General features: G+C 39.7%; 1 protein-coding gene across 1 annotated transcript in view; it reads right to left on the bottom strand.

Annotated features, from left to right (window-relative positions):
• Positions 1-26,985, bottom strand: part of LOC126278980 (protein Njmu-R1-like) — a 97,049-nt gene that overhangs the window by 20,752 nt on the left and 49,312 nt on the right. The window contains exons 5-6 of the mRNA XM_049979283.1: positions 8,929-9,045; positions 2,686-2,982 (exon numbers count right to left, since the gene is read on the bottom strand). Of these exons, the coding sequence (XP_049835240.1) occupies positions 2,686-2,982; positions 8,929-9,045 (414 nt within the window). The remainder of the gene's footprint in view (positions 1-2,685; positions 2,983-8,928; positions 9,046-26,985) is intronic.

Consider the following 26,985-nt stretch of genomic DNA (forward strand, 5'->3'; position numbering starts at 1 on the left):
TTCCAGATGATATACCAATTAAGTTCCTTTCAGAGTATGCTGATGCATTAGCTCCATACTTGACAATCATATACAACCATTTGCTCGACGAATGATTTGTACCCAATGACTGGAAAGATGCACAGATCACACCAATATTCAAGAAAGGTAGCAGGAGTAATCCACTTAATTACAACATTGATATGCAGCAGGATTCTGGAACATATATTGTGTTCGAACATTATGAAAACAGTCTGACACACACAGTCAACATGGGTTTAGAAAACATCATACTTGTGAAACACAACTAGTTCTTTATTTGTATGTGTTGAGTGCTATTGACAAGAAATTTCAGATCGTTCCGTATTACTGGATTTCCAGAAGTCTTTTGACACTGTGTCACACAAATGCCTTATAGTGAAACTGTGTGCTTATGGAATATCATCTCAGTTATGTAACTGGATTTGTGACTTCCTGTCAGAGAGGTCACAGTTCGTAGTAACTGATGGAAAGTCAGATTTCTGGCATTCCCCAAGTCATAGGCCCTTTGCTGTTTCTTATCTGTATAAACAATTTGGGAGACAATCCAAGCAGTCATCTTAGGTTGTTTGCAGATGACACTGTTGTTTATCGACTAATAAAGTCATCAGAAGATCAAAACAAATTGCAAAACAATTCAGAAAAGATATCTGAATGGTGTGAAAATTGGCAGTTGACCCTAAATAATGAAAAGTGTGAGGTCATCCACATGAGTGCTGAAAGGAATCTGTTAAACTTTGGTTAGACTGCATTTTATTGGCAGGACACTTAGAAAATGTAACAGATCTACTAAGGAGACTGCTTACACTATGCTTGTCCATTCTCCTTTAGAATACTGCTGCACGGTGTGGGATCCTTACCAGATAGGACTGACAGAGTACATCAAAAAAGTTCAAAGAGGGGCAGTCCATTTTGTATTATCGTGAAATATGGGGGAGTGTGTCACTGTAATGATACTGGATTTGGGCAGGACATCATTAAAGGCGTTTTTCGTTGTGATGGAATCTTCTCATGAAATTTCCATCACCAACTTTCTCCTCCGAATGTGAAAATATTTTGTTGACACTGACCTACATAGGGAGAAATGATCACCATGATAAAATAAGGGAAATCAGAGCTCTTAAGGAAAGATATCAGTGTTCTTTCTGCGCGCTATACGAGATTAGAATAATAGAGAACTGTATAGGTGGTTCGATGAACGCTCTACCAGGCACTTAAATGTGTTTTGCAGAGTATTCATATAGATGTAGATGTAGATATGTTTGATATCAGCAGACTACTTTTTGCCAGGGATGCCCTTTTTGTGTATGCTACAGTGCTTTTTATGTCCTCCATGCTTCATTTGTCATGGGTTATTCTGCTTCCTAGGTAGCAAGATTCCTCACTTCATTTATTTAATGATCACCAATTTTGGTATTAACTTTCTTGTTATTCTCAATTCCACTACTCCTCATTACTTTTGTCTTCTTCTAGTTTACTCTCAATGCTTATCCTGCACTAATTAGACTGTTCATTCCATTCAACAGATCCTGCAATTCTTCTTCACTTTCACTGAGGATAGCAATGGCATCAATAAATCTTGTAATTGATGTCCTTTCACTCTGAATTTTAATCCCACTCTTGACTCTTTCCTTTATTTCCATCATTGCTTCTTCGATATAGACACTGAACAGCAGGGGCAAAAGACTGCATCCATATCTTACATCTTCTTTAATCAGAGCACTTTGTTCTTGGTGTTCCAATATTATTGTTCCCTCTTCATTCTTGTACATATTGTATGTTACCAGTCTTTTTCTATAGCTCATTTTTATTGTTATCAGAATTTCAAACAACTTGCCACCATTTTGCATTGTTGAATGCTTTTCCTAGGGTGACCAATACTATAGCATGTCTTGATTTTCTTCCGTCTTTCTTCCATTATCAAATTGAACATCAAACCTGCCTCTCTGGAGCCTTTACCTTCCAGAAAGCCAAACCAATTATTATCTAACTGATCCTCAATTTTCTTCTACATTTTTCTGCATATTATTCTTGTCAATGCATGGGCTATTAAGCTAATTGTATAGTAGCTGTCACACTTATCTGCCCTTGCTATCTTCAGAATTGTGTGGATGATATTTTTCTGAAAGTTTCATGGAATGTCACCAGTCTAATAGATTATTGTCAACTCGAATAGTCATTTGATTGTCATTTCCTCAAATTATTTTATAAACTCCAAAGGAATGTTATCTAACCCTTCTGCCTTATTTGATCTCAAGTCTTTCAGAGCTATTTTACATTCTGATAGTACTGGATCCCCTATTGTCTTCCACACTGACTCCAATTTCTCCTTCTATCATGTCATCAGGTAAGTCCTCCACTTCATAGAGGCCTTCAATATATTCTTCACACCCCTCTGCTCTCTAACACGAATTTAACAGTGGAATTCCTACTGCAATCTTACTATTATCACTCTTAGTATAAATAACATATTATCTGGTTCCTTAGTAAAGATAATAGGGTGTAAGAATTTATCTAAACATTGTAACTGAATAATAGACATACTTACTGAAAACTAACTTTATTAATTTTGTTACACACTGTCAATTAGTCACTCATCAGACCAGTTGAAATTAAAAAAAAAAAAAAAAAAAACAGATAGTTTTAAGTAGATGTTTCATAAATTACCTTTAATTTGAATGCTTCCAGCACTTTCCTGATTTTCCAAGGTTCACAGTTTTCACCCAAAGACAACAGACGCTGTGCCCAGTCCATGCAGTATGAGTTACAGTTAACTTCATCAATTATCAGTTTTCCTCCAGGACTTCCAGTTTTCAACAAGACCGGTGAATTGTCAGTAGATTCAGCTTTATTAATTGAGCCCAAGTATTGAACAACAGCACAAGAAGAGATGAATCTTCGAACATCAGCTACTGCTTTTGGACCTACATTATCACTCCCCATTACTTTTCTATTCTGCTGTGCCTAAACAACAAAAACTTACATACTCATAAATGTAATCATTAAATACAAACAGTGCTTCATGTAATGTAAATGGAATTTAGACTCTTGTTTACTCAAGAAACACAAAATTGAATAGCCAGTAATGTAGATGACACTGCCTGATACTGTTTGACCAAATATATAACTGGCAAAGCATTGACAATGTCAGCTGACAAAAACATAGTAACGAAAAACTAATTTTTCTGAAGAATATGACAAGCTCATTAGCTGACCTACTACATGCATATTCCTAATTGTAATCAAACAATAATTACTGCAATTATAATATCATGTCACTACAATGCTTGTTGAATACACTAACTTGTCCCAACTATTGCAATTAAATTACAAATGAGGGCTGTTGAGTGCTAGCACAATTCAGTCTCCGAATACAAAGGTTGGTGAAATGCATCATTAAACTAAAAATACAATCAAAGTGAGGGACAGACAAATAACATAAACTGGATATCTTTATTATAGTGCTACCATTTAACTTCCACTATCTACTGTGGAGAATACCAAACTCAACTCTTTTGATCAAGTTTTTCACTAACTTTCCCCTCATACTGCTTTGGTGCAACAACTCCTTTCTTTCTTAATCTATTTGAACCACAAAACAAAAGTGCCTTTTATTAGTCCGTAAAATTCAGTATCACCTTTAGTTATAATTGGCTAAATGATGACCATCAAACACTTCTCAAGTTGGGTGATTTTACTTTCTTACTGCAGTTTCCAGTTTTGACCTTAGTTCCTCAATTTTATATTTATTAACTCATAGAAGAGTTTGACGGAGCACTGAAAGATCTAAGTGGAAACAAGGCCCCGAGAGTAGACAACAACCCATTAGAACCACAGATAGCCTTGGGAGAGCCAGCTCCGACAAAACTTTTGCATCTGGTGAGCAAGATGTATGAGACAGGCAAAATAACCTCGGACTTCAAGAAGAATATAATAATTCCAATTCCAAAGAAAGCAGGTGTTAACAGATGTGAAAATTAGTGAACTATTAGTTTAATAAGTCATGGCTGCAAAATACTAACAGGAATTCTTTACAGACGAATGGAAAAACTGGTAGAAACCGACCACGGGGAAGATTTTGGATTCCATAGAAATGTTGGAACACGTGAGGCAATACTGACCCTACAACTTATGATAGAAGATAGATTAAGGACAGGCAAACCTACATTTCTAGCATTTGTAGATTCAGAGAAAGCTTTTGACAATGTTGACTGGAATACTCTCTTTCAAATTCTGAAGGTGGCAGGGGTCAAATACGGGGAGCAAAAGTCTGTTTACAATTTGTACAGAAACCAGATGGCAGTTATAAGAGTCGATGGGCATGAAAGAGAAGCAGTGGCTGGGAAGGGAGCAAAGACAGGGTTGTAGCCTATCCCTGATGTTATTCAATCTTCCTATTGAGCAAGCAGTAAAGGAAACAAAAGAAAAATTCAGAGTAGGTATTAAAATCCATGGAGAAGAAACAAAAACTTTGAGGTTCACCGATGACATTGTAATTATGTCAGAGACAACAAAGAAGCTGGAATAGCAGTTGAACAGAATGGATAGTGTCTTGAAAGGAGGATATAAGATGAACATCAACAAAAGCAAAACGAGGATAATGGAATGTAGTCGAATTAAAAACTTGGGTGATGCTGAGGGAATCAGATTAGGAAATGAAAAACATAAAGTACTAAATGAGTTTTGCTATTTGGGGAGCGAAATAACTGATGATGGCCAAAGTAGAGAGGATACAAAATGTAGACTGCCAATGACAAGGAAAGCATTACTGAAGAGAAAATTATTAACCTCGAGTACAGGTTTAAATATCAGGAAGTTGTTTCTGGAAGTATTTGTATGGAGTGTAGCCATGTATGGAAGTGAAACATGAACGATAAATATTTTGAACATGAAGAGAATAGAATAGAATCTTTTGAATTGTAGTGCTACAGAAGAATGCTGAAGATTAGATGGGTAGATCGCTTAACTAATGAGGAGGTACTGAACAGAATTGAGGAGAGGAGTAATTTGTGGCATAACTTGACTAGAAGAAGAGATTGGTTGGTAGGACATGTTTTGAGGCATCAAGGAATCACCAATTTAGTATTGGAGGGCAGCATGGAGGGTAAAAATCGTATAGGGAGACCAAGAGATGAATAGACTAAGCAGATTCAGAAGGATGTAGGTTGCAGTAGGTACTGGGAGATGAAGAAGCTTGCACAGGATGGAGTAGCATGGAGAGCTCCATCAAACCAGTCTCTGGACTGAAGACCTCAACAACAGCAACACTGAATCCCCTATGACTGCTTTCTGTGATGTAGGGCACTTTGCTACTGTATTACTGGACTGCGAAGGTTGGTACACAATAAACCAAATACTGGACCAGTTTTCTCATTGGATTGATGACTTTTTTAGCAAATACAACTCAGTACAACATCCTTAACAGGCAGAAATTCTTAGATGTGCTATAACAGTGTTTTAGGGGACTATTACTGTTTGTTGTTCTAAATATCAAAAGCTCAGTGAGGGTAATCACATCTAATATCAATGTATACAGGGAAGCTGCAATCCCAGAAAATTTTAGTGAATTCTAAACAATGGGAAATCCAGGATGGAATGTAACAATATTATGAGAAGGATAGTTGCCATTCACCATGTAGCGGAGATGTCGAGTCACAGATATACACAACAAAAAGACATTCACAATTAAAGCTTTCAGCCTGGCCTTTGTCAACAATAGACACACACATGCGAGCACGCGCAAGCTCGCAAGCGTGCGCGCACCCCCCCCCCCCCCCCCCCACACACACACACACATGCACGCACACACACATTATCGCAACTCAAACACGACTGCAGTCTCAGTGGTTTCAGCTGCCTGAGACTGCATTTGTATGTGTGAGGTTCCTATCTGCAACTCAGCATTTCTGATATTTAGTGAATTACAGGAAAGCTTGCAGAGGATTGATGCTTTGTGCAAGGACTGGAAGTTGACCCTCAACATAAACAAATTTACTGTATGATGCATAAATAAATGGAAAAACTCATTATTGTTTGATTACAAAATTGGCGATCAATGATTGGAAATCTTTAAATATCCAGAAAGGAAATTCAATTAGTCAGTGATGGAGATATACTATGTGATCAAAAGTATCCGGACACCCCCACAAACATACGTTTTTCATATTAGGTGCATTGTGCTGCCTCATACTGCCAGATACTCCATATCAGCGACCTCAGTAGTCATCATCAGAGAGTAGAGTGGGGTGCTCTGCAGAACTCACAGACTTCAAACATGGTCAGGTGATTATCTGTCACTCGTGTCATATGTCTGTACGCGAGATTTCCACACTCCTACACATCCCTAGGTCCACTGCTTCTGAAGTGATAGTGAAGTGGAAACATGAAGGGACACGTACAGGCAGACCTTGTCTGTTAACTGGACAAAACCAACAACAGTTGAAGAGGGTCGTAATGTGTTATAGGCAGATATCTATCCAGACCATCCTACAGTGATTCCAAACTGCATTAGGACCCACTGCAAGTACTATAAGGCTAGGCAGGAGGTGAGAAAACTTGGATTTCATCGTCGAGCGGATGCTCATAAGCCACACATCACGCCGGTAAATGCCTAACGACACCTTGCTTGGTGTAAGGAGCATAAACATTGGATGATTGAACAGTGAAAAAACATTGTGTGGAGTGATGAATCATGGTACACAATGTGACGATCTGTTGGCAGAGTGTGGGTATGGCGAATGCCTGGTGAATGTCATCTGCCAGCGAGTGTAGTGTCGACAGTAAATTTCGAAAGCGGTGGTGTTATGGTGTGGTCGTGTTTTTCATGGAGGGGTTCTTGCACCCCTTGTTGTTTTGCATGGCACTATCACACCACAGGCCTACATTGATGTTTTAAGCACTTTCCTGCCACCCACTGTTGAAGAACAAATTCGGGGATTGCGACTGCATCTTTCAACTCAACTGAGCACCTGTTCATAATGTATGACCTGTAGCAGAGTGGTTACATGACAATAACACCCTGCAATGGACTGGCCTGCACAGAGTCCTGACCTGAATCCTATAGGACACCTTTGGGATATTTTGAAACACCGACTTCATGGCAGGCCTTTTCTGACCGACTTTGATACCTCTCCTCAGTGCAGCACTCCATGAAGAATGGGCTGCCATTCCCCCAAGAAACCTTCCAGCACCTGACTGAATGTGTGCCTGTGAGAGTGGAAGCTATCATCAAGGCTAAGGGTGGGCCGACACTATATTGAATTCCAGCATTACCTACGAAGGATGCCACAAACTTGTAAGTTGTTTTCAGCCTGGAGTCTGGATACTTTTGATCACATAGTGTATCTTACATACTTCTCTCTTAATGGTTTCTTAAGTTTTACTTGTCAGCCTAGGACCATTACTAGTGCAGATTAATAGCAGAAATGGATAAGATCTAAAGAAGAATACTGTATGTCATTACATTGTATCTTTTGTTACAGTTACATGTCCTTTCAGAAAGTGCAAGAACATCACAGAGATGCTCATCCAAGCTCTTGTGCACCAACATAATTGCTAAAATTTTGAGAGCACAGATTTCAGAAACAGTCAAGCAATAATTCACTGCCTGCACATAAATATATGTCCCAAAATAGTTGTTATGGTAAAAATCAGAACCATTCAAGTTCATTTGAAGCTTCACCGACCGCTTTTCTTCCTACACACTGTTTATAAATGGATATAAAAGAGAAGAAATGACAGTGGTAGATGTAGATACCCTTTATTAAAAACCACAAAGTGGCCTACTGAAGCAAATATACTGTTTACTTGAACACTTCCAATACATGCCACCTGAGAAGTAAGGTAAGAAAAGGTAGGGTGTGAAAAAGCTACCAATGATTCCTTCTCTATCTGTCCTCCAGCTACCATCACCCTGTTCCAAAATACACCTTTCACTACTGTTCTGAGTGCCATACCAGAAAAATACCTTTCTATCTGCATCACCCCCCCCCCCCCCCTCTCTCTCTCTCTCTCTAAGGAATTTGCTTCCCATAAAGCTTCTTAATTTTTCTATGTAACCAATTTCAGATTTTTATATTGTGCTTTTGTGCTCTATTTTTATTAATTTTCTGCTACTTTTTTTCTATTTCTTTTGTCTCAGCGAAGGTTAAACAAATCAAGGGTGAGCTGTTTGCCACACCTGAAGCCACAGAGCTAACATGAATACTGGGATCAAACAAACTGATGATAAAATTACAATGTGCTTCTATGCACAGCTTTACACCAGTTCAGGGCACAAGCCAATGTGAAGTCTAATGGCAACTGGAGACAAGATGTATTTGAAAGCCATAACTACTGAAGGTTACCCTTATTGTCACGCCGATAATTGGATGGTATCTGAAATACATCTCTGTCTGCACCCAACTCAACATATATTACGCCATCAATATACCTTGTAACCAGATAGATTATGATCGATTCTCAAAGTTTTTTTTTTCTCCATATATACTATTCATTATAAAATGTCATTTACAAGTCACATAAACTGAAGCACGCAGAGTACTTATCAATGCACCATCTCTGACCTACTTTCTCTGATGCATCCTCTGTTACCTTTGTTTACCCCCATCCTCACTAAAAGTGGATCCTTCTCATCCTAATGTCTGAGTGACCCCCCCTCCTTCTAACCTACCCCACCCTATTCCCCCTTTCGCCTAAGAAAGTAACTAATAGTTTTGAAAGCTATGATAGCCTCACGTATTTCTCCATGTGTCAATCTCCAGTGCTAAATATTTCTCCAACTGAATGTAAATCCTGAACTGCAGAATAACACATATATTATTACTTGTAAAGGTAGAGTTTTTTTTATATAAAGTCCAATGGAGCATTTAAGCAAAATTAAAAAGGACATCCAAAGACAATAATATATACCAGCTGAAGAAGAATTGCAACTTCTTCTCCCATAGCGTTAAGTACACGGCACACGTAATAAACACAGTCTGCCAGCCATGTCGATAATTCTGCATGCAGTCCTTTGGGAAATTCTGTCTGCAACAAAAGACAAAAAGCACACATTCACCATATCAATCAACTGTTAGGATTCATATTATAACCACTAAATTTAGAGAAAAAACACTATGTACAGAAAGGTTATTATTGTAGTTCACTAACAATTTGTTTGATTTATAGATTGCATTACCTTTTGCTATAAAATAACAAAGAGCTTTTATGAATGAAAAGTATATCTAATAGAAAATACATGTTCATACTGATATCCACAATTTAAAATACAGAGCTAAATAATGTGTAATGAATAAAAGTAAGTTACTAGTTTTAAGTTTATTTTCTTTAACTTATATTTTCTCTATCACTGAAATGGATCAGTGCAATTTTATAACATTTGAAATCATCCTTTCTTGAGCTCTCTTCCATTTAAGGGGGACTCTGTTTTTCTACAGGAAATAAACTTTGTTTCATAAGACTTTTTTTAAAATTTATTCTGCAATTTCTTCACCAACTTGTATGTGACTTTTACAGTTACATTTCTGTAGCGTAACATCATATACTGTCAGTCCGGTTAAGACTCCCATGAGTGGTTTGAGCACAAGATAAATTTTGTATAATTCACAATCCTCCTGCAGTGCTTATGTTTCATATGAACGAATAGCAGAGGCTCAAATAGGCAGAGAGACTAGGCCCAACAAAAATACTTGGATTATATGTGAGACATTAAAATAAATGACAAAAGAAGAAAATTAAAAATTTAGAAAATGAAACAGGAAAAAGGGAATATGGATGTCTAATGAGTGCAAAATGGCATAGCAGGAACTTCTACAAGAGAAATGAAAAGCTGTAGAAGCATTCATGAAAAATAAATACTGCATTTAGAAAAACTGAGGGAAATTTTGGAGAAATGAAAAGCAGCTATAAGACTATCAAGAACTCAGATGCCATGCTGGTGCTAAGCAAAGAAAGGAAATCTGAAAGGCAGAATGAACATATAGAAGCACTATTGACGGGAAACAAACGTGAAGACAAAAATATGGAAAGGGAACATGAAATAAATGAAAATGTGATGTGGGATAGTGATACTACATGAAGAATTTGACATAGCACCAAAAGATTGAACTTGAAACAAGGGCCCTTGACTAGATGCCATTCCTTCAGAATTACTAAAATCCTTGGGAGACCCAGTTATGACAAAACAATAGACTGGCTGGGTGAGATTAAGATATGTGAACACAACATAAGCAGTCTTGAATATGCAGATCACTTAGTTGTGATGGCAGATTCGATTGAAAGTTTGCAAAGTAATATTTCAGAGCTAGATCAGAAATGTAAGGACTATGATATGAAGATTAGCATCTCCAAAACGAAAGTAATGTCAGTGGGAAAGAAATATAAATGGATTGAGTGCCAAATAGGAGGAACAAAGTTAGAACAGGTGGACGGTTTCAAGTACTTAGGATGCATATTCTCACAGGATGGCAACATAGTGAAAGAACTGGAAGCGAAGTGTAGCAAAGCTAATGCAGTGAGCACTCAGCTACGATCTACTCTCTTCTGCAAGAAGGAAGTCAGTACCAAGACTAAGTTACCTGTGCACCGTTCAATCTTTCAACCAACTTTGTTGTATGGGAGCGAAAGCTGGGTGGATTCAGGTTACTTTATCAACAAGGTTGAGGTTATGGATATGAAAGTAGCTAGGATGATTGCAGGTACTAGTAGATGGGAACAATGGCAGGAGGGTGTCCACAATGAGGAAATCAAAGAAAAATTGGGAATGAACTCTATAGATGTAGCAGTGAGGGCGAACAGGCTTAGATGGTGGGGTCATGTTACAAGCATGGGAGAATCAAGATTACTGAAGAGACTCATGGGTTCAGCAGTAGAGGGTAGGAGGAGTCGGGGCAGACCAAGGAGAAGGTTCCTGGATTCGGTTAAGAATGATTTTGAAGTTATAGGTTTAACATCAGAAGAGGCACCAATGTTAGCACTGAATAGGGGATCATGGAGGAATTTTATAAGGGGGCTATGCTCCAGACTGAACGTTGAAAGGCATAATCAGTCTTAAATGATAATGATAATGATGATGATGATGATGATGATGAATGATGATGATGATGATGAATGATGATGATGATAAAAGTAAAATACTTATAATGGAAATCAGATGACATTAAGGATACTGAATTAGGAAACAAGATGCTAAAAGCAGAATATTAGTTTTCTCATCAAGTGACAGCAGAACGCACACATAAAAGAAAGTTATAATTAGACAAGCTTTAGGAGCCAGTGTCTCCTTCTCCAGGCAGAGGGGTTGAAAAGGAAGAAAGAGGGTTGAAGGAAAAGGACTGGAGAGGTCTGGGAAAAGGGGCTGATTTGGCAAAAGTCACCCAGAAACACGGGTTAGACGAGTCTTACCAGACAGAATGAGAGTCCCTCCTCCTCGTCCTGTGTAGTAAGTCTCTCCTGACCGCAGTTCTGGGTGACTTTTCTGAAATTTACCCCTTCTCCTAGACCTCTGGAGCCCTTTTCCTTCATCCCTTCTGTCTGAAGAAAAAGCCATTGACTCCAAAAGCTTGCTTAACTGTAATCGTTTATCTGTGTGTTCTGCCGCCGGTTGGTGAGTGGATTTTTGATCTATCCAATTACATTACATTGTCAAAAATTGAGTGTTTCCATTGTTATAGTATACGAGTTTTCGTACTCAGAGAGGGAAAAAAATGAAGTGGCTGAAAAGGGAGAACAAAAATGCAGACTGCCAATAGCAAGAAGAGAATGTATGAAAATAAGATATCTATTAACATCTAATATAAATTTAAATGTTAGGCAGTCTTTTCTAAAATTATTTGTCTGGAGTGTAGCATTATTGTTCTTGTTGTGGTCTTTAGTCCGAAGACTGGTTTGATGCAGCTCTCCATACTACTCAATCTTGTGCAAGCCTTATCACCTCTGAATAACTACTGCAACCCACATCCATTTGAACCCAATTACTGTACTCCTCTCTTGGCCTCTGTCTGCAATTTTTACCCCCTGCACTTCCAGCCAATACTCTATTGACTATTCCTTGAAGTATCAGAATATGCACTATAAACTGATCCCTTCTTTTAGTCAAGTTATGCTACAAATTTCTTTTCTCCCCAATTCAGTTCAGTAGTTCCTCATTATTTACTCCAATCCTGGATTATGATGCAAATGCTTCTCCATGGCCATATGGTGAGACTTTGGGAGGTGGAGTGTGTGACTGGAAAGATACGGCACAGGAGATTTGTTTTTGTATAAGGTTGGAAGGATAATTACGGTCTGTAAAGCCCTCAGTGAGACTGTCAGTATACTTCAAGGGGGACTGCTTGTTACTGCAGATGCGATGAGCACAGGTGGCTAGGCTGTATGGAAGGGACTTCTTGGTATGGAACGAGGGGCAGCTATCGAAGTGGAGGCATCGTACAGAGGTGATGTAGCCACCTTTGAGGTGGAGGTCAGCATCTAGGAATGTGGTCTGTTGGGTTGAGTAGGACCAAGTGAAGTGAATGGATGAGAAACTGTTGAGGTCCTTGAGGAATGTGGAAGGGTATCCTCATCCTCAATCCAGATAGCAAAGGTTTCATCAATGAATCTAAACCAGGTAAGGGGTTAGGATTCTGGGTATTTAGGAAGGATTCCTCTAAATGGCCCATGAACAGGTTGGCATAGGATGGTGCCATGTGGGTGCCCATAGCTGTACCCTGGATTTGTTTGTAGGTGCCTTCAAAGGAGAAGTAATTGTGGGTGAGGATATGGTTGGTCGTAATGAACAGGAAGGAGGTTGTTGGTTTGGAATCCATCAGACGTTGGGAAAGGACGTGTTCAATAGTGGTAAGACCATGGACATAAGGGAAGTTAGTGTAAAGGGAGGTGGCATCAACAGTGACAAGCATGAGACAATCTGGTAAAGGGACAGGAACTGTGGTGATTCAGTGGAGGAAATGGTTGGTACCTTTTATATAGGAGTGTAGGTTCTGGGTAATAGGCTAAAGGTATTGCTCTACAAGATGTAAGGCTAGTTTGTGTTGAGGGATTTGGGGAATGATGGTGAGGCAAGGTTCGAGGTTAAGAAATTCTGGAAAGTTAAAAGGGGGTGATTAGGGGGCAGTGGGGGTGGATCATGGTTGGATGGAGGAGTGAACTGAGTTAGGCAGGGCTCAACATTGGTATTTGGTCGAGTCTGATTGGTAGGGTTGGTGGCAACACAGTGTTTCCATTATAGGGACCGAGAGAAGGAGAGGTCTTCAACAAGTCCTGCATGATTGAATTTGGGAGTAGGGTAAAAGGTGAGGGCTTTGGTAAGGACTGATATATCTGTGGGGCTAAGGCTTTTGGAGGGAAGGTTCATGACTGTGTTTTGGGTCTGTTTAGGTTCTGGATTCTGTGTGGTGGTGGGAGGGAGTTTTGAAGGGTGGAATAAATGTAGTAGGTCTGCAAGACAGGGTTTGTCAGTTATGATGGGACATGGAGGAAGTTTGAAGGTTGTTATAGAGGTGGTGGGCAGTGGTACTCCAAGGTGGGAGTAAAAGTGAGGTGGATGGAGAGTTTTTTGAGGTGGCATTGTGCATGTTGCTGTAGTTCCTGGAGGGCAAGAGTTTCAAAGTGTGTTATGAGATCCAGGAATTCTGGATATGCAATCCCAAATTTTATGGGTGGAGAGAAGGTATTGCAAGGAGGTTTGGCCTTGCTTGATATAGTTTTGCAGGGCTATGTTGGTGAGAGCTAAGAATTGGTGGAATCTGAACAGTTGGTGGTTCTTATGGAAGGAAGGGTAGCAGCCAGAGGTCAGTAATTTGATGGTAAGGCCATTGGAGGGGGGGGGATTGCATGACCCAAGTAACTATGCAGGAACAATATGTGGGACTGTGGTCTGGTTAGGGATAAGCAAACTTTTCTGTGTTGATGCAGATGGAAGAACCAAGGAAAATATGGAAAAAATTACATAAGTAATGTGGAATTACATCCGAAAAAGTTGACAAAAATACACCCAAATACGTGGGAAAAATTACAAAAAGGATGGAATGAATGGAAAAGGGGGGTACAAGATGAAATCTGAGAGAGTATAAGAATAGTGAAATACAAAAACTCACTAAAATTGGTGTGAAGTCAAAATGAGATACCAAAAAAGATATAAATAAAAAATATATATTGTGGGTTGCAGTTCAGAGGACAGATAAGTGTGAAACAGGGGGACGACAGATGTGACTAGATGACGTGAAATTACTAGGTGTGAACTGGGATAGGGTGGATGAAGCATGGGGGTGAGGGGGGGGGGGGGGGTTGGTAGGATGAGATACAAGATTGTGTGACATCGGAGAGGTGTGGGAAATAACATGTGAAAATACGGGAGAGTGATCAATTTGAAGGTATTGGATTAATGATATCAGTGGGGGTAATGTGGGACACAAGATGCTCCACCAACAATCAGTGTGGTCTTGTAGCTGTCTGTTGTGCGTGGCCAAGATGCTTGATAGAGTATAGAGTATGGCTCATAAGTAGAGCTTGTAGTGCAGTTTGTAAGGTGACAAGAGAAACACAGGAAAGAAGAGAAAGAAGGACAGTCATTGAATATAGTAATGCATTAGAAAATAGTCACAAAGGAAAACAGCTTTGGGTTAGGATGGAAGAAAAGACATCAGACAAAATCAAACAATGGAAAATCCACAATGGAATGTAACAATATTATGAAAGGATAGCTGCTACTCATGATAAAGCAGAGATGGTGTGTAGCAAATAGGCACAACAAAAAGACCGTCACAAAATAATTTTGGCCAACTAGACCTTTGCTGAAAATAGATGACACACACACACACACACACACACACACACACACACACACACACACATGACCACAGTATGTGGCAGCTGAAGCCACACTACGAGTAGGACTAGCAGTGAATGATGGGAGAGGGTAAGGATGGGGCCGAGGCACAGAAGGGAAGGGCTAGCAGGGTAGGGGTTGGGGACAATGAAGTGCTGTTGGGGGGAGTGCAGGGATGAAGCAGAGAGAGGGTAAGGCAGCTAGGTGCAGTTCGGAGGTTAGACAGAGAGTGGTGGGGAGGTGGGGTGTGGAGTAGGGGGGGGGGGGGGGGTAGTGGAAAAGCAGACAAGTACAAAGTACAGAGGTGGAATAGAGGGCTGTGTAATGCTGAAATAGGAAAGGGAAGGGGCTGGTGGGTAAGGACAATGACTAATGAAAGTTGAGGCTAGGAGCGTTACAGAAACGTAGGATATATTGCAGGGCGAGTTCCCATCTGTGAAATTCAGAAAAGCTGGTGTTGATGGGAAGAATTCATGTGGTACAGGCTGTGAAGCAATCATTAAAATGAGGAATGTAATGTTGGGTGGCATGCTCAGTAAGATGGTGGACCAGTTGTTTCTTGGCCAGAGTTTGTTGGTGGCCATCCATACGGACAGACAGCTTTTGGTTGTTGTACCCATGTAGACTGCAGCATAGTGGATGCAGCTTAGTTTGTTGATCACACGTGGTTTCTCAGGTAGTTGTGCCTTTGATGGGATAGGTGATGTTTGTGACCGGAGTGGTGGTGGTGGTGGTGGTGGTAGGAGGATGTACAGGACAGGTCTTGCATCTAGGTCTACTACAGGGATATGAGCCATAGTGTAAGGGGTTGGGAGCAGGGGTTGTGTAGGGATGGAAGAGTATATTGTATAGATTTGGTGGATGGCGGAATACCCCTTAAACATGTATAACCAATGCTCAAAAAAATTCTCTTTTTCAGACAGACTTTTCTTGCCATTTCCAACATAAATTTTATATCCTCTCTAGTTAGGCCATCATCAGTTATTTTAGTGCCCAAATATCAAAACACGTCAGTTACTTTTAGAGTCTCAATTCATAATCTAATTTCCTCAGCACTGCCCAGTTTAATTTGACTACATTCCATTATCTTTGTTTTGATTTTGTTGATGTTCATCTTATAGCCTCCTTACAAGTGACTGTCCACTCTATTCAACAGCTTTTCCAAGTTCTTTGCTGTCTCTGACAGAACGAAAATCTCATTGGCAAACCTCAAAGTTTTTATTTCTTCTCCCTGAACTTCTAATTCCTTTCCCAATTTTCTCCTTGCTTTTCTTCACAGCTTGCGCAAGTACAAATTGAAAACCATTGGGGATAGGCTGCAACCTTGCTTCACTCCTTTATCAATCAAAGCTTATCTTTCATGCCCTTCAACTCTTATAAATGCTTTTTGGTTTCTGTACTAGTTGTCAATAACCTTTCATCCCTGCTACCTTCAAAAATTTAAAGTATGTGTTCCAGTAAACATAGTCAAAAGCTGCCTCCTAATGTACAAATGCTATAAACGTAGGTTTGCCTTTCTTTTACTTATCTTTTATGATAAGTCGTAGGGCAGTATAGCCTTCCATGTTCCAAAATGCATTTCCTCTTTAGGCCATGTAATTGTGCTTCCGAACTGTCATCCATCATGTCCATCTGTAACGTTATTTGGAAAAGTATGGCAGTGGCGGCTTGAAAGGAGCTGTTTCTCAATCAGTGTTACCTGAGGATCGCAAGTCTGAGTAGTATAGTCAACAACCCTCTAAATACAGCACTAGTTAGTACAATAAACAGCCAGGTGGCAGCACTAGTCATATGCACCTCCACAGTAGCATTTCTAAATAGTGTCTGTTATTGTTATAAGCAAGACAACCATTTTATTTAAACATGACAGAAGCACACAAATGGTATGCAGATATCTCATACATCCCAAGGATCAAATTACCTTCTTACTGCCACAGAGCATGTCTAGTACTCCAGAAGTATTACTGTTTTGTAGTTATACTTATCAGCATTGTATGAGAAAGGTTTGCCTTTTCTTGTCATTCAGCTCATCTTTTAGTTCTGTCCTTTTCTTCTCATGTCACTTTATATTGAGTTTCAGGACCAAAAAATGTTGTATCGTGAAAATATAGTAACAACAGTGTTCTAGATTCACAACAAAGTTTATTTCTTGTCACAGAACTACACATGTCAAAAGTCAGAGATACTTCTCCAAAGAATAATCAGATATTCTCTCACTCTTAACAGGTCTCTCACTCCATGATAGAGATGGCAGTATGGACCAAAACTCAAGAAATATGCCTGGTAAACGTGGGATCTAAAATGTTTACTTTAAGAGCTATAAGTACTTTTTCATCTTCAGTACTGTGAAACACCTCTTCTACTACAAGTTGGTTTCCATAACTTTGGAGGAGGTAGATGGATCAAAACAATTCACTTTAGAGCCCTTGTTTGCCAATTTTCCCTCTTCTTTTGGTTCACACTACCTCCTCCAAAAACACAGAAACCAAAGAGCTTATGGTAGAAGGGGGATGTTACACATTATTGAAGATGAACAAGTGCTCACAGCTCTTAAAAATGTCTTAATGTTCATGATATGGTTCTGAAATCTCTGTCTTACCATTATATAATCAATCTGAAACCTGACAGTGTCTCCATGGCTCTTCTTCACACACTACTTTTATACAAATTAATGATGATGTAAATAAAATAGAAAGAAACTTCCACATGGGAAAAATATATTAAAAACAAAGATTCCAAGACTTACCAAGTGGGAAAGCGCCAGCAGACAGGCACAATGAACAAAACACACAAACACACACGCAGAATTACTAGCTTTCGCAACCGATGGTTGCTTCTTCAGGAAACTTTTCAAGTTGCCGCCGCTCATACCTCACCTGTCTTTCAACAACTTCTTTGCCTCTGTACTTCCGCCTCGACTGACATCTCTGCCCTTACTCTTTGCCTTTAAATATGTCTGCTTGTGTCTGTGTATGTGCGGATGGATATGTGTGTGTGTGCGCAAGTGTACACCTGTCCTTTTTTCCCCCTAAGGGAAGTCTTTCTGCTCCCGGGATTGGAATGACTCCTTACCCTCTCCCTTAAAACCCACATCCTTTCGTCTTTCCCTTTCCTTCCCTCTTTCCTGAAGAAGCAACCATCGGTTGCGAAAGCTAGTAATTCTGCGTGTGCGTTTGTGTGTTTTGTTCATTGTGCCTGTCTGCCGGCGCTTTCCTGCTTACTACTTTTATTCATGATTCTTAAGCCAATTGATTGTGATGATTAAATTATGCTCTATGCAAAATTTTACTAGAGGACTTCCCCTTTCATTCCTTTCCCTCAGTCCATATTCTCCTACTATTTTTCCCTCTTTTCCTCTTCCTACTACTCAATTCTAGTCTTCCATCACAATTAAAATTTTCAATCCCTAAACATTCTCAATAATTTCTTTTATGTCATGATACATTCCTTCAATCTCTTCGCCACCTGTGGAGTTAGATGGCGTATAAACTTGCAGTACTGTGGTGGGTGTTGGCTTTGTTTCTGTCTTGGCTATGATAATGTGTTCACTATGCTGCCCATAGTAGTGTAACTGTATTCTTATTTTGTTAATGATTAGACCTACTCCTGCATTACTTCTATTTGATTTTGTATTTATAACCCTGCACCCACCTGCCGGAAGTCCTATTCATTCTAGCATCAAACTTCACTAATCCCTACCAAATCTGTCTCCAAACTTATCTACCTCCCTTCTTAAACTTTCTAGCCAACCTACAGAATCAAGGGGTTGAAAATTCCATGCTCTGATTTGTAGAATGCCAGTTTTGTTTTTCCTGATGACAACATCCTCCTGGGTAGTCCACAGTCTTGGACCTGAATGGGGGGCTGCTTTACCTCTGGAATATTTTACCCAAGAGGAAGCAATCACCATTTAACCACCTAGCAGAGATGCACTTCCTCAGGGAAAGTAACTGCTATAGTTTTTCCTTGCTTTCACCTATTAGCAGTGCCAGCACAGCAATGCGATGAAGGCATGTTACAAGGTGAGATCACTCAATCATCCAGACAACTGCCCCAGCAACTACCGAAAAGACTGCTTCTTTTCTTCAGGAACCACATGTTTGTCTGGCTTCTGCACAGATACCCATCCATTGCGGTTCCTCCTATGCTATCACATTGTCTGTATCATTGAGGCAAATTACACATCTCTTATCAAGTGTTGCATTTTTTGTGCCAATCAGTGTACAAATACTGAGAGCAGTTTACAATACACAATGATTAGTCGTGCAGCTCTACACAATGAACACTTCAACTTCCCACTCACCAAACAAAGATGTTCAGCCCCTGAATCTAGATAATCAGATAATTTGTATGAGGTTGTTTTTAATTTTCTTTTGGATTGGTAGAGTTTCCTATTTCTTGCTTTATGTTAAATGGGAACTTGCTATATATATTTGCACCAGTGTATGTAACTCCACTCTGAATCGTAAACAAAGAGGCAGTCTACATTGAAAATGGGATATTTCTAGCTTGTCTGAAACTACTTGTTAAGAGTCTTTGTGAGATTAAGTCTTAAACCATTAGCTGTGAATCCATTGTATGCTTGTTCAACTATCATCCAAGCTGTATTTTCAAAGTTTGAAGCAGTAATTACGTAGAGATGGAAAGGCTTGCACAGGATGGACTAGAATGAAGAGCTGGAGCAAATCATTCTTTGGACTGAAGACCAAAACAACAAAATGAACAAATAAATGTAGAGTGTTACAGAATTCATTGAAATCAAATTCTCCAGTTGCTCATTATGTTGTAGTTTTATCTACTAGCTGAATCAGCTTCATTATGAATCATTCTCAAGTATTTATGTGGAGAACAGCATGATCACAGAATATATCTGTACAAGTTCAAATACAATGTTATAGTCAGCTGGAAGAGAAAAAAATCAATTCATTAACTATGTCATAACAAGTGCCTGACTGCCATTAAATTTAGTGATGTTTACGAGCATTACCTTTAGTGTTGCCTTGTTAAGGACCACTCTCCCAAAAACATCAGTCTTCGAGGTAAAGTAAAACACACTTTTTTATTTAGGAAAATAGGAATGCTCTAGCATAAATAATTTTGTACTGTTCTTTAGTGGAAGAAGAAACTAAATTAAATTGAACAGTGCTATTGATGAAAAGTAGCACTGACAAATGGTTCTCAAAAGTTCCCAATGAGAGAAAAAGAAAGTACAGAATAAGTACTGAGATAGGGAATGGATTTTTCAAGTGAGATTTTCATCAGGCAAAGTTCACAACTGTGTTAATTTTTCCCCTTTTGCATCCATTGCCATATCTTTAGTGACTTGTCTTCTTCACTGCTGCCTCTGCCACCTGTCTACCTGCAGATCACACACTTTAACTTGGCCCCTGTAAGATTACAAGTATTTATCCTGTATGTGACAGAATGACTTGCCCCTATGCTTCTTCGCTACAGCACAGTGGCAACACTGATGGGAATCGCCCCATAGTCCTAGAAGGGATAGATTTGCAGGTGGAGATCATTTGGCATGGAAGAGCAAGTAAGTCACACCAGTGCCATCACGAGTAGGACAAATATGTATGTGAGAAAAGCAACCATGGTTAGAATAATAATTTTGAAACACAGGATTAATTTCATATTAGGGGAGTTGTTATATAATTAAAAGTCTTATTCATTATTAAACCTACTCCTGCATTACCCCTATTTGATTTTGTATTTTTAACCCTGTACTCACCTGGCCAGAAGTCCCGTTCCTCCCGTCACCTAACTCCAACCTATCTGTTTCAATTTTTAAATTGTCTAGCCCACCTGCCGATTAATGGCACAGCAAGGCCACTTTGACTGATGTTACAAGGCCAGATCAGTTAATCATCCCAGACTGTTGCCCTTCAACCACTGAAAAGGCCACCACCCATCTTCAGGAACCCCATGTTTGTCTGGCCTCTCAACAGATCAACAGATACCACTCAGCTGTGGTTGCACCTCTGGCACAGCTATCTCTATTGCTGAGGCAGACAAGCCACCATACCAATGGCAAGGTCCATGCCGCCTTCCCCCTCTCCCTTTCTGTCATGTGAATTGCTGTTAGAGCTCGAAGTTTAAACCTACCTGCCTGTACATTTGCCTTTGTCTCTGTTCCTCTCAAAGATAGGAGAAAGAAAGTGGAGTGATTGACTGAGAAATGTAAAGAGAAAGAAGTGTAACTAGGAGGAGATGAGAGGGGAAACTGGCCACATACAATAATTTTTGGAGAAATTTTATGAGGTAGATAGAAGAAAATTGTCCAGCTTCTCCTTAAAAGCAACATGGCATTGAACAGTGCACAGAGTGTGGTGTAGCTTGTCTTAAAGATGGACAGTGTAATGTAATGGACTCAAAAGCATATTTTGAAATATTCAATAACACACAAAGTATACCAGTCAAGCTACATTTTGTTACATTTGTTAATATTGACTAATGGCTTTATTTATTTATTCCTGCTAATTTCTGGTCAATAAGCTGTGTTTGAATACAGACAATGCTATTATTAATGAATTATGATAAAGTTATATGTGTTTGCTTCGTAAACATTATTATATTATCAGGCTACACACAAATTCATTCAATTAGATTAAATTCGATTAGATGCCAAAAAAACAAGCAAACCAAATGGAAATATCCAATCTTGTATTATGCCAGGAACATTAGCAAATAATGTAAGGAAATAAGCATATTTTATATTAAGAACTAATAACTTGAGATTGTTAAAAAAATATTGTAAATGTGAAACTGAAATGTTACACTTTTTATTCTCATAAGTAGCCAGTTTTTTTGTACTTTATTATATATGCCACAGTGTGACCTATTTTATTTGTAATTAATTTTAGTAATTATAACATTATTAAATTTGTAATATCATAAAAAGTGTAAGGGGTTTGATTTTAAAAAAGATAGATACAGATGGTGGCTGGGTCCACCAAACCAGTACACATCAGCCCACAACAGTGCATGTAGACACCTCATTTCACACTGTACAATCTAGTTTCTGTTCAGATTGTTTGGAAAAAGCACTTAGTTTTTCTAAAGGACAATTTCAGTCAAAACTAAGAGAGTTGTGTTCACAAATTTCATCTACATCTATAACTGCATGATTACTCTGCAATTCACATTTAAATGCTAGGCACAGGGTTCTTCGAACCACCTTCAAGCTGTTTTCCTGCAGTTCCACTCTTGAATGGTGCTTGGCAAAAACAAACATTAAATATTTGCAAGTGAGCACTGATTCCTTTTATTTTATCACTACAGTCTTTTCTCCCTATGTAGGTGGGCACCAACAAAATATTTTCCCATTCAAAGGAGAAAGTTCGTGAATGAAATTTTTGTGAAAAGATTATGCCGCAGTGAAAAAGCCTTTGTTTTGATGATTGCCACCCTAACTTGAATATCATATTGTATCATATCTGTGACTCTATCTCCTATTGTGTGATAATACAAAATGAGCTGCCCTTCTTTGGACTTTTCTAATGTCCTCCATCAATCCTACTTGGTAAGGAGATAATATCACATGGCAATACTCTAATGGAGGGCAGACAAGTGTAGTGTAGGCATTCTCTCTAGTAGACCTATTGCATCTTCCTAGTGTCTTGCCAATGAAACATAGTCTTTGGTTAGCTTTCCCCGACATTTTCCATGTGATCATTCCAGATTGAGTTATTCATAATTGTAATCCCTAAGTATGTAGTTGAATTCGCAGCCTCCAGATTTGTGTGATTTATCATATAAACAAAATTTAGCAGATTCCTTTTAGTACTCAAGTGGGTGATTTCACGCTTTTCATTACCTGGAGGCAACTGCCACTTTTCACATCAAACAGATATCTTGTCTAAATCATTTTACAATTGGTTTTGGTCATCTGATAACTTTAAAAGGCAGCAAATGACAATATTTCCTGCAAATAATCAAAGAGGGATGCTTAGACTGTCTCCTAAATAATTTATATAGATCAGGAACAGCAGATGGACTATGACACTTCATTTGAGAATGCCAGATATTACTTCTGTTTTACTCAATGACTTTATGTCACTTACTACAAACTGTGATCTTTCTGACAGGAAACCATGACTCTAGTTGCATGACTGAGATGATACTCTGTAGGCACATAATTTGATTAGCGGTCACTTGTGAGAAATGGTGTCAAAAGCCTTCTGGAAATCTAAAAAAATGACATTTGAGGAACCAGTTTTCCATTTAGAATGTCGCTATTACATTCCACATACTAAAAACTCAGATAGGCAGAGGCTGCAGTGGAGAGATTGTAACCCCCATTGTTAACATAATGATGAACATGCAATATGAGTATTATTTTTTATTAGAGACATGCTCTGGCTTCACATACATAGCACTAGGTATCTACCGATGGAAAAATTATCTGGCATATGATATCACTAATAAATACACTCCTGGAAATTGAAATAAGAACACCGTGAATTCATTGTCCCAGGAAGGCGAAACTTTATTGACACATTCCTGGGGTCAGATACATCACATGATCACACTGACAGAACCACAGACACATAGACACAGGCAACAGAGCATGCACAATGTCGGCATTAATACAGTGTATATCAACCTTTCGCAGCAATGCAGGCTGCTATTCTCCCATGGAGACGATCGTAGAGATGCTGGATGTAGTCCTGTGGAATGGCTTGCCATGCCATTTCCACCTGGCGCCTCAGTTGGACCAGCGTTCGTGCTGGACGTGCAGACCGCGTGAGATGATGCTTCATCCAGTCCCAAACTTGCTCAATGGGGGACAGATCTGGAGATCTTGCTGGCCAGGGTAGTTAACTTACACCTTCTAGAGCACGTTGGGTGGCACGGGATACATGTGGACGTGCATTGTCCTGTTGGAACAGCAAGTTCCCTTGCCGGTCTAGGAATGGGTTCGATGACGGTTTGTAGGTACCGTGCACTATTCAGTGTCCCCTCGACGATCACCAGAGGTGTACGGCCAGTGTAGGAGATCGCTCCCCACACCATGATGCCGGGTGTTGGCCCTGTGTGCCTCGGTCGTATGCAGTCCTGATTGTGGCGCACACCTGCACGGTGCCAAACACGCATACGACCGTCATTGGCACCAAGGCAGAAGCGACTCTCATCGCTGAAGACGACACGTCTCCATTCGTCCCTCCATTCACGCCTGTCGCGACACCACTGGATGCGGGCTGCACAATGTTGGGGCGTGAGCGGAAGACGGCCTAATAGTGTGCGGAACCGTAGCCCAGCTTCATGGAGACGGTTGCGAATGGTCCTCGCCGATACCCCAGGAGCAACAGTGTCCCTAATTTGCTGGGAAGTGGCGGTGCGGTCCCCTACGGCACTGCGTAGGATCCTACGGTCTTGGCATGCATCCATGCGTCGCTGCGGTCCGGTCCCAGGTCGACGGGCACGTGCAGCTTCCGCCGACCACTGGCGACAACATCGATGTACTGTGGAGACCTCACGCCCCACGTGTTGAGCAATTCGGCGGTACGTCCACCCGGCCTCCCGCATGCCCACTATACGCCCTCGCTCAAAGTCCGTCAACTGCACATACGGTTCACGTCCACGCTGTCACGGCATGCTACCAGTGTTAAAGACTGCGATGGAGCTCTGTATGCCACGGCAAACTGGCTGACACTGACGGCGGCGGTGCACAAATGCTGCGCAGCTAGCGCCATTCGACGGCCAACACCGCGGTTCCTGGTGTGTCCGCTGTGCCGTGCGTGTGATCATTGCTTGTACAGCCCTCTCGCAGTGTCCAGAGCAAGTATGGTGGGTCTGACACACCGGTGTCAATGTGTTCTTTTTTCCATTTCCAGGAGTGTAATATACACAAACCTTCCTCATGAATCAGTCTATTAGTGAAAACTGTATCCAAATCCCTACAGTAGTTCTTGAGATCAGCCCAAACATACAGACAGAAAAAACACAGCAGGGAATCTTAATTTATAATATGTATAGATTTTAGCAATGTGCAACTACCAATTTTATCAAATTTGTGAAAAGTTCAGTGTCATTATTTTAAAGAAGCAGACAAAACTGTAATCTCTGATTTCATTGTGGCTCTGATAGTTTGTAATTTTACAACAGCAGCTACAGAGGAGGAGTTTCTTACTGTTTTTGTTTTATGGACAGGTGCAGCTGACATCCTCGGTAAGGCAGACATTGTGTTATGATTATGATGAGATAAAAGGTACTTAACTTTTGACATGAGATTCTGAGGCACTTGCACACTGACAAGACAATGAATTAAACATATTGTATGGTAGACAAGTAACGTGTCTGGTTTGCAACCAACCTAACAGGGTGTATGAAGCACAGACATGGTCAAACTGACAGATGTTGCAGATATATTGCACACACTTATGCATGATTAGTTCTAACCATCTAAAGTTCTCACTGCTCCCAGTGTTGCATTACATTGAAATAGTGGAGGTTTGGTACAACAAATGATGGCACAAGTCCATGTTTCACATTCTGTGGAAATCTCTTCCAAAACTTCTGGAGAGCACAGGGGCAAGAAGTAGTCTTCCTACGTGAGGTGACAGCATTTTACATCCAGTTGAAATGCTCATCTAAAGTTGCACCACTATTTTTTGATATGGTATTTGAACTGGATGTAACTGTTCTTTAAATTCATAACTTATTAATTTATGATGGGATACTAAAAAGTATTTGGGACTTTTTTGTAATTATTTTTGGTCCCACATTTTGTGCTCATGTTACCAATGATGACAGATTATCGTTCATTTGAATAATCACAGTATTGATGTCATCACGTCTGGCACTTAGGCGAAGATGGAGTTTGTCAGCATAGAAATGATGAGGAGCACAAAACTCGTGAGATACCATTGCCATTTGAACAACTGTGGGTCCAGAATTGAACCCCATTACATTCCCGAGGGAACATGCTTCCAGCAACACTTTTATTCCCTACAGATAGTGCTTTATTTGAAAGAGGATGAGTGAGAATGGCATTCCTGGAAATCTTTACCCCAAAGCATATGTATACAAGTTTTATTGAAATCAACAATTATGAAATTCATTGAGTGCAAGTCTATTTTCCCATAACTACAGTCTACAGCTACACGGGAACAACACTATTAGCATAAGTATTAAGGCCATTTTCGTTGGAGGACGGAAACGGAATTAGTATGTGCATTTGTGAAGTGGCCTATGTGCTGATTAAAGGTCACATAACTTTACTTGTATGTCATGTACTTATTGTGTCATCACGAGTTTGATGAATTGCCTGAAGAAAAGACCAACCACAGAAGAGATAGATGAAGCTGTTCCATCCATGCGACTAATGACGAAAGTTATGCAAATGTGGTGAATTTTGAAACTACAGATTTTCCTGTTTGTTGGAACAAAGAACAGTACCGATATTTAACTACTGAAAATTCTTGGCTTGCAGTGAAAAACAAATTTCTTAGATTTTGCACATGCCATGAGATGAGTGCACTTGTATGGGAACACGAAGGGATGCAGCACTTAAATTTTCAAAGGAGTGGCTGGAATGTAAAGTTAACAGCAATTGTGACAACAAAGTGAAAGAACAATCTAATTTGAGGAAAAAATTTGTACACACAAGACTTTGATTTCTTTAGATGTATAATTTTCTGAGCAGTATGTCACAGCTAACAGTATCAATGCTTTGCTGAAGTCCAGCACTGTCTATATTGGGGCCTCATGATTGTCCACGGCATATTTCAGGTCATCAGTTACTCTTTATTAACACAGTGTTTGTGCTACAGAGTTTATGAAAGCTGGACTGATATTTGTCATGATAATTGAATTTCCATAAGTATTTAGTAATTTGGTCATGAAAAATATATTCCAGGGGTTTGGCTGCAGTGGTTAACATGTTGCTTGACCAGAAATCACAAGGTGATTGTGGATTTTCATTTTTCAGGATAGGGACAGACAAAAAAAACTGACGGACTCTAGTGTTAAAAATTTGGGGTGCCTCATCCAGCAAAAGAACAATGAAAGGTTGAAGGCAAATGGAAACACTTGAGAATCTGATGAGAAAATTGTACAAGAACTGGAAAAAATGTGACGTGGAGTAACAGGCTGAGAGATGGAGGAGGAAAGTTTTGAATAACAATATCATTCCT

The sequence above is a fragment of the Schistocerca gregaria genome, chromosome 6 (genome assembly GCF_023897955.1).
Source record: "Schistocerca gregaria isolate iqSchGreg1 chromosome 6, iqSchGreg1.2, whole genome shotgun sequence".
NCBI lineage: Eukaryota > Metazoa > Arthropoda > Insecta > Orthoptera > Acrididae > Schistocerca > Schistocerca gregaria.